Here is a 13625-nt window from a genome sequence, read left to right on the forward strand (position 1 = left end):
CTTTTTCACTTGGGTGAATTTCCTAATTGCTCTGTCTCTGTTTTCTAGCTATAAGTGAAGCCAATAATCGTTTTCACCCAAAGTTGTTTTGAGCATTAGAGACAAGGCATACCATTCAGCAAGGCAATTCTGTTAAATCAAATTATAAATTTAGTGATTTTCCTAATTTTTGCAAATACCACTTATGGAAATGCTTTATTTCTTCTCTTTTTTTCCGTACCTCTTACTACCCCTCCTTGAAAACACTAAAAAACTCGCAATAATTCGAAAGTGTAATGTTAGTTGTAAATTCTTTAAAAGATGGCAGTGGATTTTATCTTTCCGTCTCGTAAGCTCCCCATTTCACGTACTAAAGCCAGATCAGGGCCCCTAACTTTGATACTTCCCAATTCCGAGTCTGCCCCCAGCAGAGTAGTTACAGGTTCCGGCTGCGGAAACTCACACCTCCGCTGCCTGATCGCCCCGCCCCCAGGCCGGACTCAGCCAATCAGCAGGCGCCTCTTACGACCGCCCTACCAGCCAAAATGGCGGCGGCCGTTGGCGTGGCCTCCCGTCAGTAGAGCCGTTGCCCTACGAATCCCATTCCAAAATGTGAAAGAGAAACGGCCGGTGGAGGGGGATCGTAGGCAATGAGTCGGCGAAGGAAACATGGGGATAGCCCCGGCCTGAAGAGCACGCCGCGCAAAGCGGCTGAGGAATGCAGCTCGGTGGTCGAGCCTGGGAAGAGGCGGCTGAGGTCGGCCCGCGGCTCCGGGCTCCGCGGGGCGGGAGAGGGACCTCCCGTGCCCCAGCCGCAGCAAGAGCAGCCTCCGGCAGCCGCTTCGTGCAGTAAAAGTAACCCCGAGGGTGAGATGTTGGCCGCGCGGCCTCCGCAGCTCAGCGCTGCAGCCCCACAGCCCAGCTTGCACCGGGCGAACCGGGAGTGCGGGTGGGGGTGGAGTCTCAAGTGTTTTTCTGCCACTGGGCTGCGGACTTGTGAGCCCGAAAGTAGCCTACACCACTCCCCCATGGCTCGAGTAGGACTCTGCTAAAGTTTTCAGCACTGTCGCGTGAGGTTTTTACCACCACTCTTCGCCCATGCCACGGGAATAAGTCGTGGTTTTTACCTGTTTGAGGGGAGGCTGGCTAATATCTAGGCTGCAACTCCAGTCGTCAGCTTTGGCGGGCGAGGAAACCAACGTGGTTGGCCTGCTATCTCCAGCTTTTCCCCAGAGGAATGATTTACCCCCGCTTCCACTTTTTGCCCTGATTTGCTTTAGCGAAGGGGCCACATAAAAAGCTACCGCTGTCCTCGAGGACTTGGTGATAGCTCACCTTACTATGAATAAACCGGAAGTTCCTCCTCTTCGTAGCCTCGTAGCCCCTGAAGCGGGAAACTAAAATGCCCTGGAATGTTTCATTCTGGTGAATGAATGAAATTTCGTAAATCAGAGTAGGAACTGGAACTTTGACAAAACCTCATTCCTGGAGCGTGTTCTGGAAGTAAAACGTTTGTTAGCTTGTCTTGTTTACTTTCATAAAGTAATTCCGGAGTAAACAGACAAATCTGTGTAGAAATTTTAAAATGGCATCATATAAAACTTTCCCCACCAAGTGGATCACTAATGCTTTTTGAAGTAATTAGTGGAAGTTAGAGAAATTTGCATAAAAGGGACTTAGACTTTCACTTTAGTTGCTGTGGGGATACTTTAGATTTTGAAATGAACCTTTGAATTAGGTGGTTCCCAAAACCTCCCAACTTCATGGGCAATGAATTTTCATAACTGGGTTACACGGTATTTTAGATTCATAGAGCTTCAAGATTATGTTAATGTAATTGCAATTTGCGACATCAAATGTGTTAAGTAAGCATCACAAGAACTTTTAATGTGAAACATTTTAATTGTGGCTAAAGTAATAATATCTGAAAAACTTTTACAGTTGGGCTATAAAATGTATATGGGGTATTGCAAAGTAAAGTGATACTTTAAAGTGTGACAACTGTTATTTTAAATTTATTTTATATAGAAAGGTATGAAACCCCAAAGAGAGTGCTGAAAATGGACTTATTGTCATCTACCTTCAGTTCTCCTAATGATCCAGATGGACTGAATGATATCTTTTGGGATCAAAATTCTCCAATGACAAAACAGTTAGGTAATTTGTTGTTAACTTGTTTTATCTTGGTAAATATTTGAAATGACTATAGATTTTAAGTAGAATTTCTGTTGAGTTATAATATCAGGAATAGCAGATTTGGGGGACACTTACGTGTTACATGATACCTGTGTGATGCCAGAGTACATAGTTATCTAAGCTTCGCTCATTAAAATTGCTTTAACAGTGACCTTTATTTTTTTTTTAATTAAGGTATTTTTTCTTGCTTACAATTTTTTTTAAAGATTTATTTATTTGTGTACACAGAACTGGGGTATAGGCAGAGGTGCAGGGGCGGTGAGAGTATTCACCAGAGACAGAGTGGGGAGCAGAACAGGCAAATCATTGTCGTACACTGCTGAGGGGAACATCGGGAGGATCAGGAGAGGTCTGCCACACCTTGTGGTCACCCACCTCTGGGGCTTCAAGGTCATGCTGAAGTCTCTTTAGCTTCTTAGTGCTGTGCTTTAACTGGATGGGCCACGAGGGAGGGCCTGTTTGTTTACGATTTATAGAACTTTTTTCTTTTTTTTTTTTTTTAGGTAAGGGAAGAAAAAAACAGATTTACATCACAGACAGTGATGAAATCTCACATATCGTTAACCGTATTGCTCCTCAGGTAAACATCACTAACTTTATAATCTGTTTTAAAATAATGAAAAATATGCCACTTATTCCTTCATTTCTATGAAAAATGATGGTGTGTTTTACAGTTCTTTTTCCAAAATGGAACAGCAAAGATTACTTTTAATTTTTCTACTACGGAAATGCAAGTTTTGAAAAAAGTAACACAGCATATAAAATTAGTAATATATATTTTCCTAAGCATAGAGTATGATTACTAACTAGAATTTTGTTTACTATTTTAATGTTGTTTAATAATATATGGCAACATTTGTCACGTTTTTAAAATAATAAAATCAATTTCTAATTCAAACTGGGTTTGCCTGTGTGGAGTTAGTATTTGCTTACTCTCTCTACCAGTGAAGCTGCTCTAAATATTTATTGACTGATAAGATAATCAAAAAAAAACACACACACAAAAACTGGAAAGAATACTAGATTTGGAGTTTATTTGCAGTCAGCCTCCTGTTCTGGGTTACCCTAAACAATTCAGTTAAGCTCTCTGAACTTTAGTTCATTCAGCTATAAACTAAATTATAATTCTTCTTGCTCTCTTCATTGGATTATGGTGATGATTAAATTAGATGAAAATTCCTGTATGTAAGCTATAAAACACTATATATAAGATTATGTTAAAGTTAGTAATGATAGTTAAATTATTGTGTGAGAACCATCTTCAAAATTTAATATTTCAATTTCTGTGTAGAATGAAATAAAAATTTAAGTTTTTTGAGCCTCTGTTCTGAACCTCTATGCTTTGCTCTCCTTTTGTTATTCAACAATATTAAAATTCAGAAATTATCCAAATTTTGCTTAGTTTCTTTTCTCTGAGAAGTACTCTAGAAAATTCTCTATTCGAAGAACATGGAGAAAGACTGTATGTTGACCATAAACAGTACATGGCACTGGCCCAAACTAGTTATAAGGAATCACCCTCATCTAGATGGAGAAGACAGGAAATAAAGTTTTTCTTATTGGCTATAAAATATCCAGAATTACAACTAGCACAGTCAAAACAACTCTGTTCCTACTAGCTCTACATTCCATGTTTGGCATGTCATAGAAATTTATTTTACATATGGTTCATTAGTTAAATAGCATTTATGCCATAATACTGCTTACTTCATAAGTTAACAATAGATCTTCATTAATTGTGGGTTTCACATGAAAGAAGCATAATAAAATGTGTTTGGGCTAGCCAATCTAAATAGTGATAAAAAGATAGTTGAGTAAATTATTGGACTCTTTACCAAAGTGGGCTAGAAATAATAGTTCACATAAAGAAATGGCAGCTGTGTGCAAGTGGTAACTTGTGTGAAAAAAAATACAGTGAAATTACTTTCTTTTAAATGTTACCCTTTTCAAGTGAGCATTTTTAAGGCAATATAAATCTTCAGTAGATCATGATCTTTTAAAAGCATATCATGTTTTCAGATGACATATTAATGCTGTTTTTTTTTACGTGAGTTACACACAAATAATTGCTTAAGTTACCTCAGTATCTTTAGAAGTAGCATTTTTAAAAAACAGTATTCCCTTTGATTTTAATTGGAGAATCATTTTACTTTCTCTAGGGATATGTTTTATAAAATGTTAATTGAAGATGCTATATATTTTGCCATCATTTTTTCTACACCGTTGCAAGGTATATTTTTTAGGATGAAAAAAGTGATATGTTTAGATATCTGATATAGCGATTGGGTTGTAGTTGGAATCAATAAATTATGTAATCATGTATGAAGATTTTAAAATATAACACAAAAATATACTAATATATATTGAACCCATATCTATAATTGAATATATGACATCATGTTTTTACTGTCTAAAAATAGAGTGAATTTTAAAATCACTCAATAAATGGGTCAAAAGTCTACATTTAAATCATTAAGTATGCTAGTGTTCCTAGATTGTTGTTGAAACAAGACGAAAAAAACTTTTGAATCTGAAAGTGAAATAACTGATTTTCTTGAGTGTCTTGCAAAGCTATTAGCTTCGAATAGATATCTAAGAAAACTGTTTGTTGGTTGGAAATTTAAATCACCAAGTTTTTTACTAAACCTTTTTATCTAAGGTTTAGGGATCTGTTGAGAACACTTATATAGAATTTAGTTAGAGTAAAATAAATAAATAAATGTGGCTGGCATCTTCTTTGTGCCTGGCATTTTGCCTGATGCTAAGCTATCATAATAGTCTTTGCTTTTAAGTAATATAATTTAGGATTAAGAATATTTTTACTTTGTGTGATATTTATATTCAATTTGGGTAGTTACATGATTATTGGTTTAGTTTAAACTACTACAAAAACACATTGCCCATTTTTGGTGTGGTCTTCTGACTAAAATGCATAGCAAAAATACCCTGCACTAAAATGGCTCTTTCCTAACCTTAATATTAGTTAAATTTCTTTTGTCTGCTTTCCTACTTATTTTTCTTCTTAGTTCTGCCTTGTTCTTAGCATCATATTCTTATCTCTAACTCAATACTAAATTCTCTATAAGTGTTCTCAATTAAGGTTAACATGGATTGTTCAACTTTAGATACAGATTATAATGAGGATATAAGGAAAATTTGGAAAGTTAATTAATACAAAAGAATTCATTAGGTATCTTTAACCTTAATTCTTAAGATTTCTGTTACATAGTTTATCTCTGATACTAATGATTTTACTGTTAAATATGTACTTGCTAATTTTTAAGACTTATGTGCTTAAGTTTTTAAATGAGAAATTTTCAATTCACAATGTTTCTAATGCAAAATGGGATAATTTTTTACAACTTGATAGTGCCATCTTTCAGCTGCTTGGAGTATTTTTTTTTTTTAAAGATTTATTTATTTGTGCATATAGAACTGGGGTGCAGGCCAGACGCTCAGGGATGGTGAGAGGCTTCACCAGAGACAGAGTGGGGAACAGAACAGGCAGATCAACGAAGTACACTGCTGAGGGGAGCAGCAGGCGGGTCAGGAGAGGTCTGCCACGCCATGTGGTCACCTCCTGGGCAGGCGGGAATCGAACTCATGTGGAAGTGGCTTTTTAGATTCTCAGTGCTGTGCTTTAACCCACTACGCCACCAGGGAGGGCCTGCTTGGAGTATTTTTAGTACCTCTTACCTTACCAGAATGTATTGCATTAGAAAAGTAATTTAGCCTGGTTAAAGTTTGCTTGCATGCTTCTTTCCTTCTGAGTGGGGTTTTTAGCAAAGGGCAGAATGAGAATATTTTCACTCTTCTTTTTTTCCCTTTTCTGTCAAAGGATGAAAAACCAACAGCTAATTCCATGTTGGGAATGTGGATTGGTGAAACTGCTATTCCTTGCACCCCTAGTGTAGCAAAGGGAAAATCAAGAGCAAAAATCAACTGTACAAAGTAAGTTTAAATTTTTCAGACACTCTGAGATTCAAAGTAAATATTTTTAATAACATTCTGATTTATTCTTATGCATGTATCCAAGTGGCTACAAATTATTTCCCATAGTTTTGATGTAACATTGTGCATTTAATTGTAATAGAGCTAATAAAATTTCAAGTTTAAACAGTAAAATATGGTAAGTACCACTTGAAAATTCATGAGCCTTAGAACTTATTCATTAATTTTTAATATTGTTTAATAGGCTAAAAACACAAAATCGAGAAGAAGAACTTATGAAACTGGCAAAACAATTTGATAAAAATATGGAAGAGCTAGATGTGATTCAAGAGCAGAACAAGAGAAATCATGATTTTATCCAAGCAATTTCAGAAGCAAAGACTTTAAATAATTATGAAGATAATGTACAAATGCAGTTATATGATACAGTTCCCGAAGTAGATAATGCTATAATAAAGAAGAAACCAACTAAAGAAAACACCAGGATACCTGTGATGAATGACCAGAATACCAGTCAGAAGCCAATTGACCAGAATGTTGAAGCAGCCTTTAATGCCATTTTTGATGGCTCAACTCAGAAATGCAGTGGACAGTTAAGCCAAGATGTGTCACATATTTCCTTTACTGCCAGTAATACTATCTTTGGAAAGAAAAGTGTTTTGAAAGAGGAAAATGTCATTGCTAACGAAACTCTGGTTGCTGAAAAGCTGGCAAATAAAACACCAGGATCACTTTCTCATCAAATAGATACTCCCATAACACCGTCATGTGTGACTTCCTACATAAAGGAGGAAGAAGCTTTTAATAAACATACCGATGCATTTACTACCAATGATTTTGAGGAAAACTGGGAAAACTTATTAGGTAATGAACCTATTTTTCGAAATATAGAAGTGCCTGAACTTTCTCCTGTTTCTGAAACATCCCAGGTTGCTGATCAAAAGGGAATTTGTACTTTTAACAATAATAATGATAAAAGTCAGTCAAGACTAAATAATACAACTCCAGATACCAGGTTAATAGATTCCAAAAAATTACAATTTTCTTCAAAGACACATAACAGTGAATTATCCTGTGATGGAAAGCACAAACTTTCACCAAATCCAAGTGATAAACCAAACAAATTAATTTTCACTGGAAATAAAAAATTTGAGAAATCTTTCAGTAAGGTTATTGTTCAAGACAAGTTTCAAGATTGTACAATTGCATCTAATCTGACAAAAGTGAAGAAAGACATGCATACCAAATTTATTTCCAATGTAAATCCTTGTGAGACGAACTCTACTTTAAACACAGGATATTCTAATGAACAAAAAGAAAAGTCTAGTTTTAATCAGTCCATTAAAACAACTGCAAATATAGATTCTTTTGACTCTGAAACTTTGGGCAACAAAACCAGTATTCATAACCCAAATCAGACCAACGCATCAAAGTTAGGCTCTTTCTTTGATGATTGGAATGATCCATTATTTGCCAATGAAATTATTAAAGCATGTCATCAGTTAGAGAATACCTGGGAAGCAGATGATGTAGATGATGATTTATTATACCAAGCATGTGATGATATTGAAAAACTAACTCAACAACAAGACAATACGAGGGACAGCAAGACATCAGAAAGTTTACTTGAGAGCCATAACAGTTCCAAACACGAAGCCAGAAACAGTTTTACTACATCTAAACAAGGAAGTCAGTCAGTAAAGCCACAGTTGAATCTGAGCATTTCATTGCAGACATCTTCCTTGACAAATAGCCCACAAATAAATAAATCAGTGAAGATAGAGAAAAGGAAAGTCTGTGGAAATTCCCCAAGTTTTTTAGGTGCTACAACAAATTTGACTATATACCCTAATAATTCTTCTTGTCCAGCAAATAATTTGCACATCTCTTGGAATAACATTGGTGTCCCAATAAAACTGAATAGTTCCAACTTGGTTCAAACAGGAAGTTCAAGTTTGAGTTCAGATCATATGCATACAGAAATGGCTTCTGGTAAGAAGAATTTGAATACTCAGCATCTGTCCTGTCAGACCCTAACAGATGAAGCTAAGAATAATCTCAATAGAACAGTTAGATTTTCTAAGTTTAACTTCACAAGAGTGAAGAATTCTCAACTTTCTCAGTTTAATCAAGACTACAGAACAGGAAGTATTTCTGATACCAAAATTACACAGTGTTTAGAGAAAAGTAAAACTGTCGGTCCATTATGTGGGGATGCTATTAAGCAGCAATCTTTGGTAAAACTTCCGGAATCTTCAAAACAACCATCAAAAGGTATGTATGAAAAACATTTCTTTAAAAAGTTTCATCCTAAAAAGTAGCTGAACTAGTTATTGTATTCAATTTGCATTAGATAAGAAAAAATTAAACTTCAGGTAGATTCTTAAAGAGATGTTTACAGATACGCTGTATTACACAAGTATGAGTGGTTGGTTCATGTTTTCAAGTCTACATCAGATTCTTTACAACATTTAACAATGACTAGCATATAATAGGCACTCAAATATTTGATGAAGGATTCTTTTAGCTCCTGGAAAATTGTGTTAGTTATATGTATTGTGTGAGATTTACTAAGTAATTTATAATCAATAATCTTACTCATCTATTTCAGAACACTGAGGTAAACTATTTGAAAATTGAGAGCATTCCGATTTAACACCTTTGCTAGTGTAACATCTGGTATAAAACTCAGTGTTAGTTGTGATGGTTAGATTTGTAATTACTCAGTATAATCTGTCATCTTTCATTCTTCCAGCTTCTCTTTTCCCTCAATTCTTTTGGCTGTGGACAAATTCCTGTTTCTATCTCAAAAAATATATCTCAAAATTATCCATTTAAGAATTTCTTACTCTATGGCTACCACTCTTATATAAGCCAACATTTTTTACTTAGACTACTACTATTCTCATAATAATTTTCAATACTCATCTTCAAATAGAATAATCTTTTAAAAATAAATAGGCAAATATGACATTCCTGTGTTAATTTGACTTTAAATGACTGTTTATCATAGTTCAAATAAAATCCAAACTTAAAACTGCGGTCTTATAAGGCTCTTGATTATCTCTCAAGAACTTGCCTATTCCTCAAACAGAAGTTATTTCCTAGTTCAGAATCTAGGTATGTCTGCTTTGTCCCATCATACTGCTCATTTCTTTGATCACAAGTTTTGCAACATTGATAACTTTTTTTCAGTGAATACCTAGACCTACTACAATATCTCTCACAAATGTTTAATAGCTAGATGAACATCATGCAATATAATGTAAAATGTTTGTTTTCCACTGATAACAATATTTTTTAAAAAGGGAATGTATTTGGTATAACTTGTTATAACAGCACTTGCTGTTTCTCCCCCACAAACAGCACCCACACGTGGATACTCCAATCTGCCTGACCATTTTCCATTTGTCCTTTAAAACAAATTATAGTTTCAAATTATAATACTATATAATTGAAACATTATAAAACATTGTTACTTCAATAAAAAAAATTTCAAAATACAACGTGTTTCTAACTACAGAGATTAAACTAGATTAGCTTTCTCAAGTTTCTCCAGTACCTATCACTAACTCTTGTTACATTTACTGTGTTAGCTTATAATTATAGTTGTTGTTAATCAGTTTCCCTCACTTAGACTAACTTTAGGATTTGTATTTATTATATAAATCCATATTATGGTGAGGATGGTTTTAGTTCTTTTCACATTGAATTGGTACTATTTTCATTGTACAGATTCTAGGATATGCTTTTGTTGGATTATTACTACAACTTTCCTACTTAATTTATCCCCCTCCCTTTTTAAAAAATATTAGAGTATACGTTAGTTGCTTACCAAGAAAGAAAACAACATAAAATAACTGAGGTGTAGAAAGCTTTCTTTTTCCCCTTTCCCACAATGATTTCCCAGTGAAGCCACTATTAACAGTCTAGTATATGTCATGTTGCATTTTCTTGCATAGGTATGTATGTACCAGTGATGAAGTTTTTAACTAGTATTTGACAATTCCCGATACCTTAATATGCTGTAGCTGTCTTTTCTTGTTAGTACATATAGATTTACTCAGGTCCTTTTTAAGGACTATATAGTCTACCATCATAGACTACTATATAGTATACCATATAGTATACCATAGTTTCTATTGATGGAGTTTAGTCTGGTTGCAATTTTTGCATTAGAAACATTCCTTCCATATATATCTTTACATAAATTTCTGCAGACTCAGGTGACTATATCTCTTATTTATTCAAAAATTGATGAAGAAATATTTTGAATTTTGATGGGCATGCAGATAATACCAAATTATGTTCTTAACAGCACTAACAGTGAATATTTCTCTATATTATTTCCAAAAATAGAAATTTTGACACTTAAAAAATTATCAGCTTGTAATAATTTTAAGTTCTTAAACTTTTATTTAAGTAATTAATTGAACTGTACTCCCAGCATGGTTTATTTAATAAAGAAGTCATTTCATTAAGAACTAAATCTTCCTAGTTTACTTGATTTTTCCCAAGACTTTTATGTAGTATCCTGTGTACATTTTGTGTAGATGCCATTTAGTGTACCTCACCGATTTTTCCTTTATATTTGCTGATAGTGCCTAATCTTGCAGTTAATACTTGTTTATATTTCGTACTGTTTTCATTTCTTTCTCCTTTGGTGTGTAGCAAGTTACTTTTCAGCCAGTAAAATGAAAAGGTTCTTTAACCTGTGCTTTATGGCACAGTTTGGCAAACAGTGGCCTGTCAAAATACAGCTTATAGTTAACTTTCTAAGATGGTTTTCATGTTTTAAATGATTGAAGGAATAGAAAGAATGTTTTGTGACTTTGGAAAATTTTATGGAATTCAAATTTAGTTGGCTATAAACAAAGTATAACACTGCTTACATCATTTATATATGTATTATCCATGGCAGTTTTTATGCTACAGTAGTAGAGGTGAACAGATTTTTATGACCCTGAAAGATTTATATTTATTCTCTGGTCCTTTTCAGAAAAAAAAAAAATGTCTGATCCCTGTTTTAGGGTAAAGTATGAGACTATTTTTGCTTTGACCCTTACAGAAGTTTGAGATTTTGCTATGTATTCTGATTGTAGGTTGAGTTAAAAGCAGGACTGAATGGATAAATGAATGACTAAATCAAATTTTCATGGTGTGACTTTATTACATCATTTGATATCATTTTCCTGAATATTACCCAGCCAACCATAAGGCCAATTTTAGGAAACTATGTTCTTTTCTATTTTCATAGATTTATTAACCTGTTTCCCTTTGAAACTTTTGGTCAATCAAGTATAAACAATTGTATGTGTTCTGAGTTTCTTGTATGCCTAAGCTTTAAGTCTAAAGTATTAGACAATTAGTCAAACTAATTATAAATTATCTTGAAGTATCTTTCTGAAAGCAAAAATAGCTACAGTCTATGATAATTAGCATAGGAAATAGAAGTCATCAGAATAATCTGAGGAATGTATTCAAAATATGTATCTTTTACCCTGAACACCTTTTCCCATTTCTGATCTTACTAAGAAAGGAATGGGGGGTAGATGATAGGTTTTTGACAGATGTCTTTGTCAATTAAAAAAAAAAATGTCATAACAAATTCCACACTTTTGTCTAGATGTCAACATACTTTTTTTCTCAGCTACAAATTCTTATTTAATTATATGAAAGGCAGATATTACAAAGTTTTACCAAGGCAGGATCACTAAAATATGTAATAGTATAATAGTCTTAATTTTAAAACATTTTAATGAGAAAAATAGGTTCACTTATTTTAAAATTTGATTCTCCTTAGCCCTAACTATATAATCTATTATTTTAGCTCAAAGTGATTTACTTGAAATTAAATTCATTTTATTAGTACTCAGTATTTTGGCAGTGGGAAAACTTGGTGTGTTATTAGACTAAAACATTCTTGGAACAGACCAAACCAAACCAAAAAGGCCCTGGAAAACTGACTACAGCACTGAGGCTACCAAAAGGGGAGGGTGGGGGTGGAGCATAAAGTGTAGAGGGGGCTTATGGGACCCTTGGTAGTGCTTCTGATGTGGCAAGATACATTTGAAGCTGTGCCAGCCTGTACTTCTGGTGTCTTCAAAAAAATAGTACAATTTTAAAAGCAGAACTTCCCTATTTTCATTTATTTAAGTTAAAACGCATTGTTTCATGTTTGTCTAAAGTATGTATCATAAGATTATATCAGAATTTCCTCGTTTTATATAATAAAAAGATATTCAAATTGAAGATTTTATTGTTCTTCTCATTTAATTGACTAGCATTTAAAGTCCCACTTGTTTTATTTGTTGGGTTAACAATGCACAGCTTTAAAATCAAATGAATTTTATCATAATGTCAAATAAGGACAGACTGATCATTGCTTGAATTTCTTTTGACCTAGACCATTATATCTATACATGGAATTATATATTTAATAGTTTAGGTGTGACTTAATAGCCAAATCAATGTGGTAAATCTGGGCGATTAAAAAGTAAAAATTTAAACACACTCAGATGATTATAATTTACAGAACTAATACATATATTTTATTTAATTTGTAGAGGAAGAAGAGAAAAATAGAAAGTATTCTCCTGAAGAAATTCAGAGAAAAAGACAAGAAGCCCTGGTTCGAAGAATGGCAAAAGCACAGGCATCATCTGTAAAAGGAGCTCCCACTTAACTTGATTTCTTTACTGAAATATTAGTTGGAAGACTTAACAGAGACAATTGATAGCTATCTATGATAGAAAATATTTCTTTCTTGATTTCTCTGTGAGAAATTGAATGCTGTTATAAGCATGGACTTGTTTATTTAATAAATCAGTGTTTGCAATGATCAATGAAGCCTTTCCTTGGATATATATATATGGGAAAATAATTGCATAAAAGTTTACAAAGTTCAGGAAAGCTAGCAATTATATACCTAGAATATAGAGGAAAGTAGTTATATTTTTAAAAACTATTATTGGAGAGCATCAAAACCTATGTGATCTACTTAACTTTTTATTGTAATAAACTTTTCCCTCCTACAATAAGCTTCAATTTACTAAGTTTAATACTTTTTTATATTCTACTCTCAATAACTGTCTTTAGATTTTTATACATATCTAAAATTTTACTTAATACTTCCATATTTTTAGGAAAATGGTTGGAAATAAAGGATTTCAATTTATTTATAAAGAAAATACTATATTCAATTCCTAGTATGAAACAGATTTTAATTTGACTTTTTCTAAAATATGATTTGGAAACTTTACAACATTTTTAGTAAAATGTTTATTTAGAAGTCCAGAAAAAAAAAGTGGATTGACTATATAAATTATGCAAATTAACATTTAGAGCTGTTAGAAACTTCAGATCCCCCCCCAAAAAAAGAGAAACATCAGATATCTTGTTCAGCATTGTTCTTATATAGATGAAAAAAAGTGAGTATTTTTTGAAAGTCACAGACAAAACTGGCATTAAAATTATTTTATAACTAGGCAATTATACTA

At 33.6% G+C, this 13625-nt stretch overlaps 1 protein-coding gene across 1 annotated transcript; it reads left to right on the plus strand.

Annotated features, from left to right (window-relative positions):
* The first annotated feature begins 532 nt into the window (after positions 1–532).
* Positions 533–12967, plus strand: ETAA1 (Ewing tumor-associated antigen 1). Its single transcript, XM_004691464.2, has 6 exons — positions 533–846; positions 2008–2136; positions 2679–2755; positions 6014–6126; positions 6371–8400; positions 12693–12967. The coding sequence occupies exons 1-6, from the start codon at positions 630–632 to the stop codon at positions 12809–12811; spliced, it is 2685 nt and encodes an 894-aa protein (XP_004691521.1). The 5' UTR covers positions 533–629; the 3' UTR covers positions 12812–12967.
* Positions 12968–13625: the final 658 nt, after the last annotated feature.

Source organism: Condylura cristata, unplaced genomic scaffold (assembly GCF_000260355.1).
Source record: "Condylura cristata isolate star-nosed mole 26May11 unplaced genomic scaffold, ConCri1.0 scaffold00031, whole genome shotgun sequence".
Taxonomy (NCBI): domain Eukaryota; kingdom Metazoa; phylum Chordata; class Mammalia; order Eulipotyphla; family Talpidae; genus Condylura; species Condylura cristata.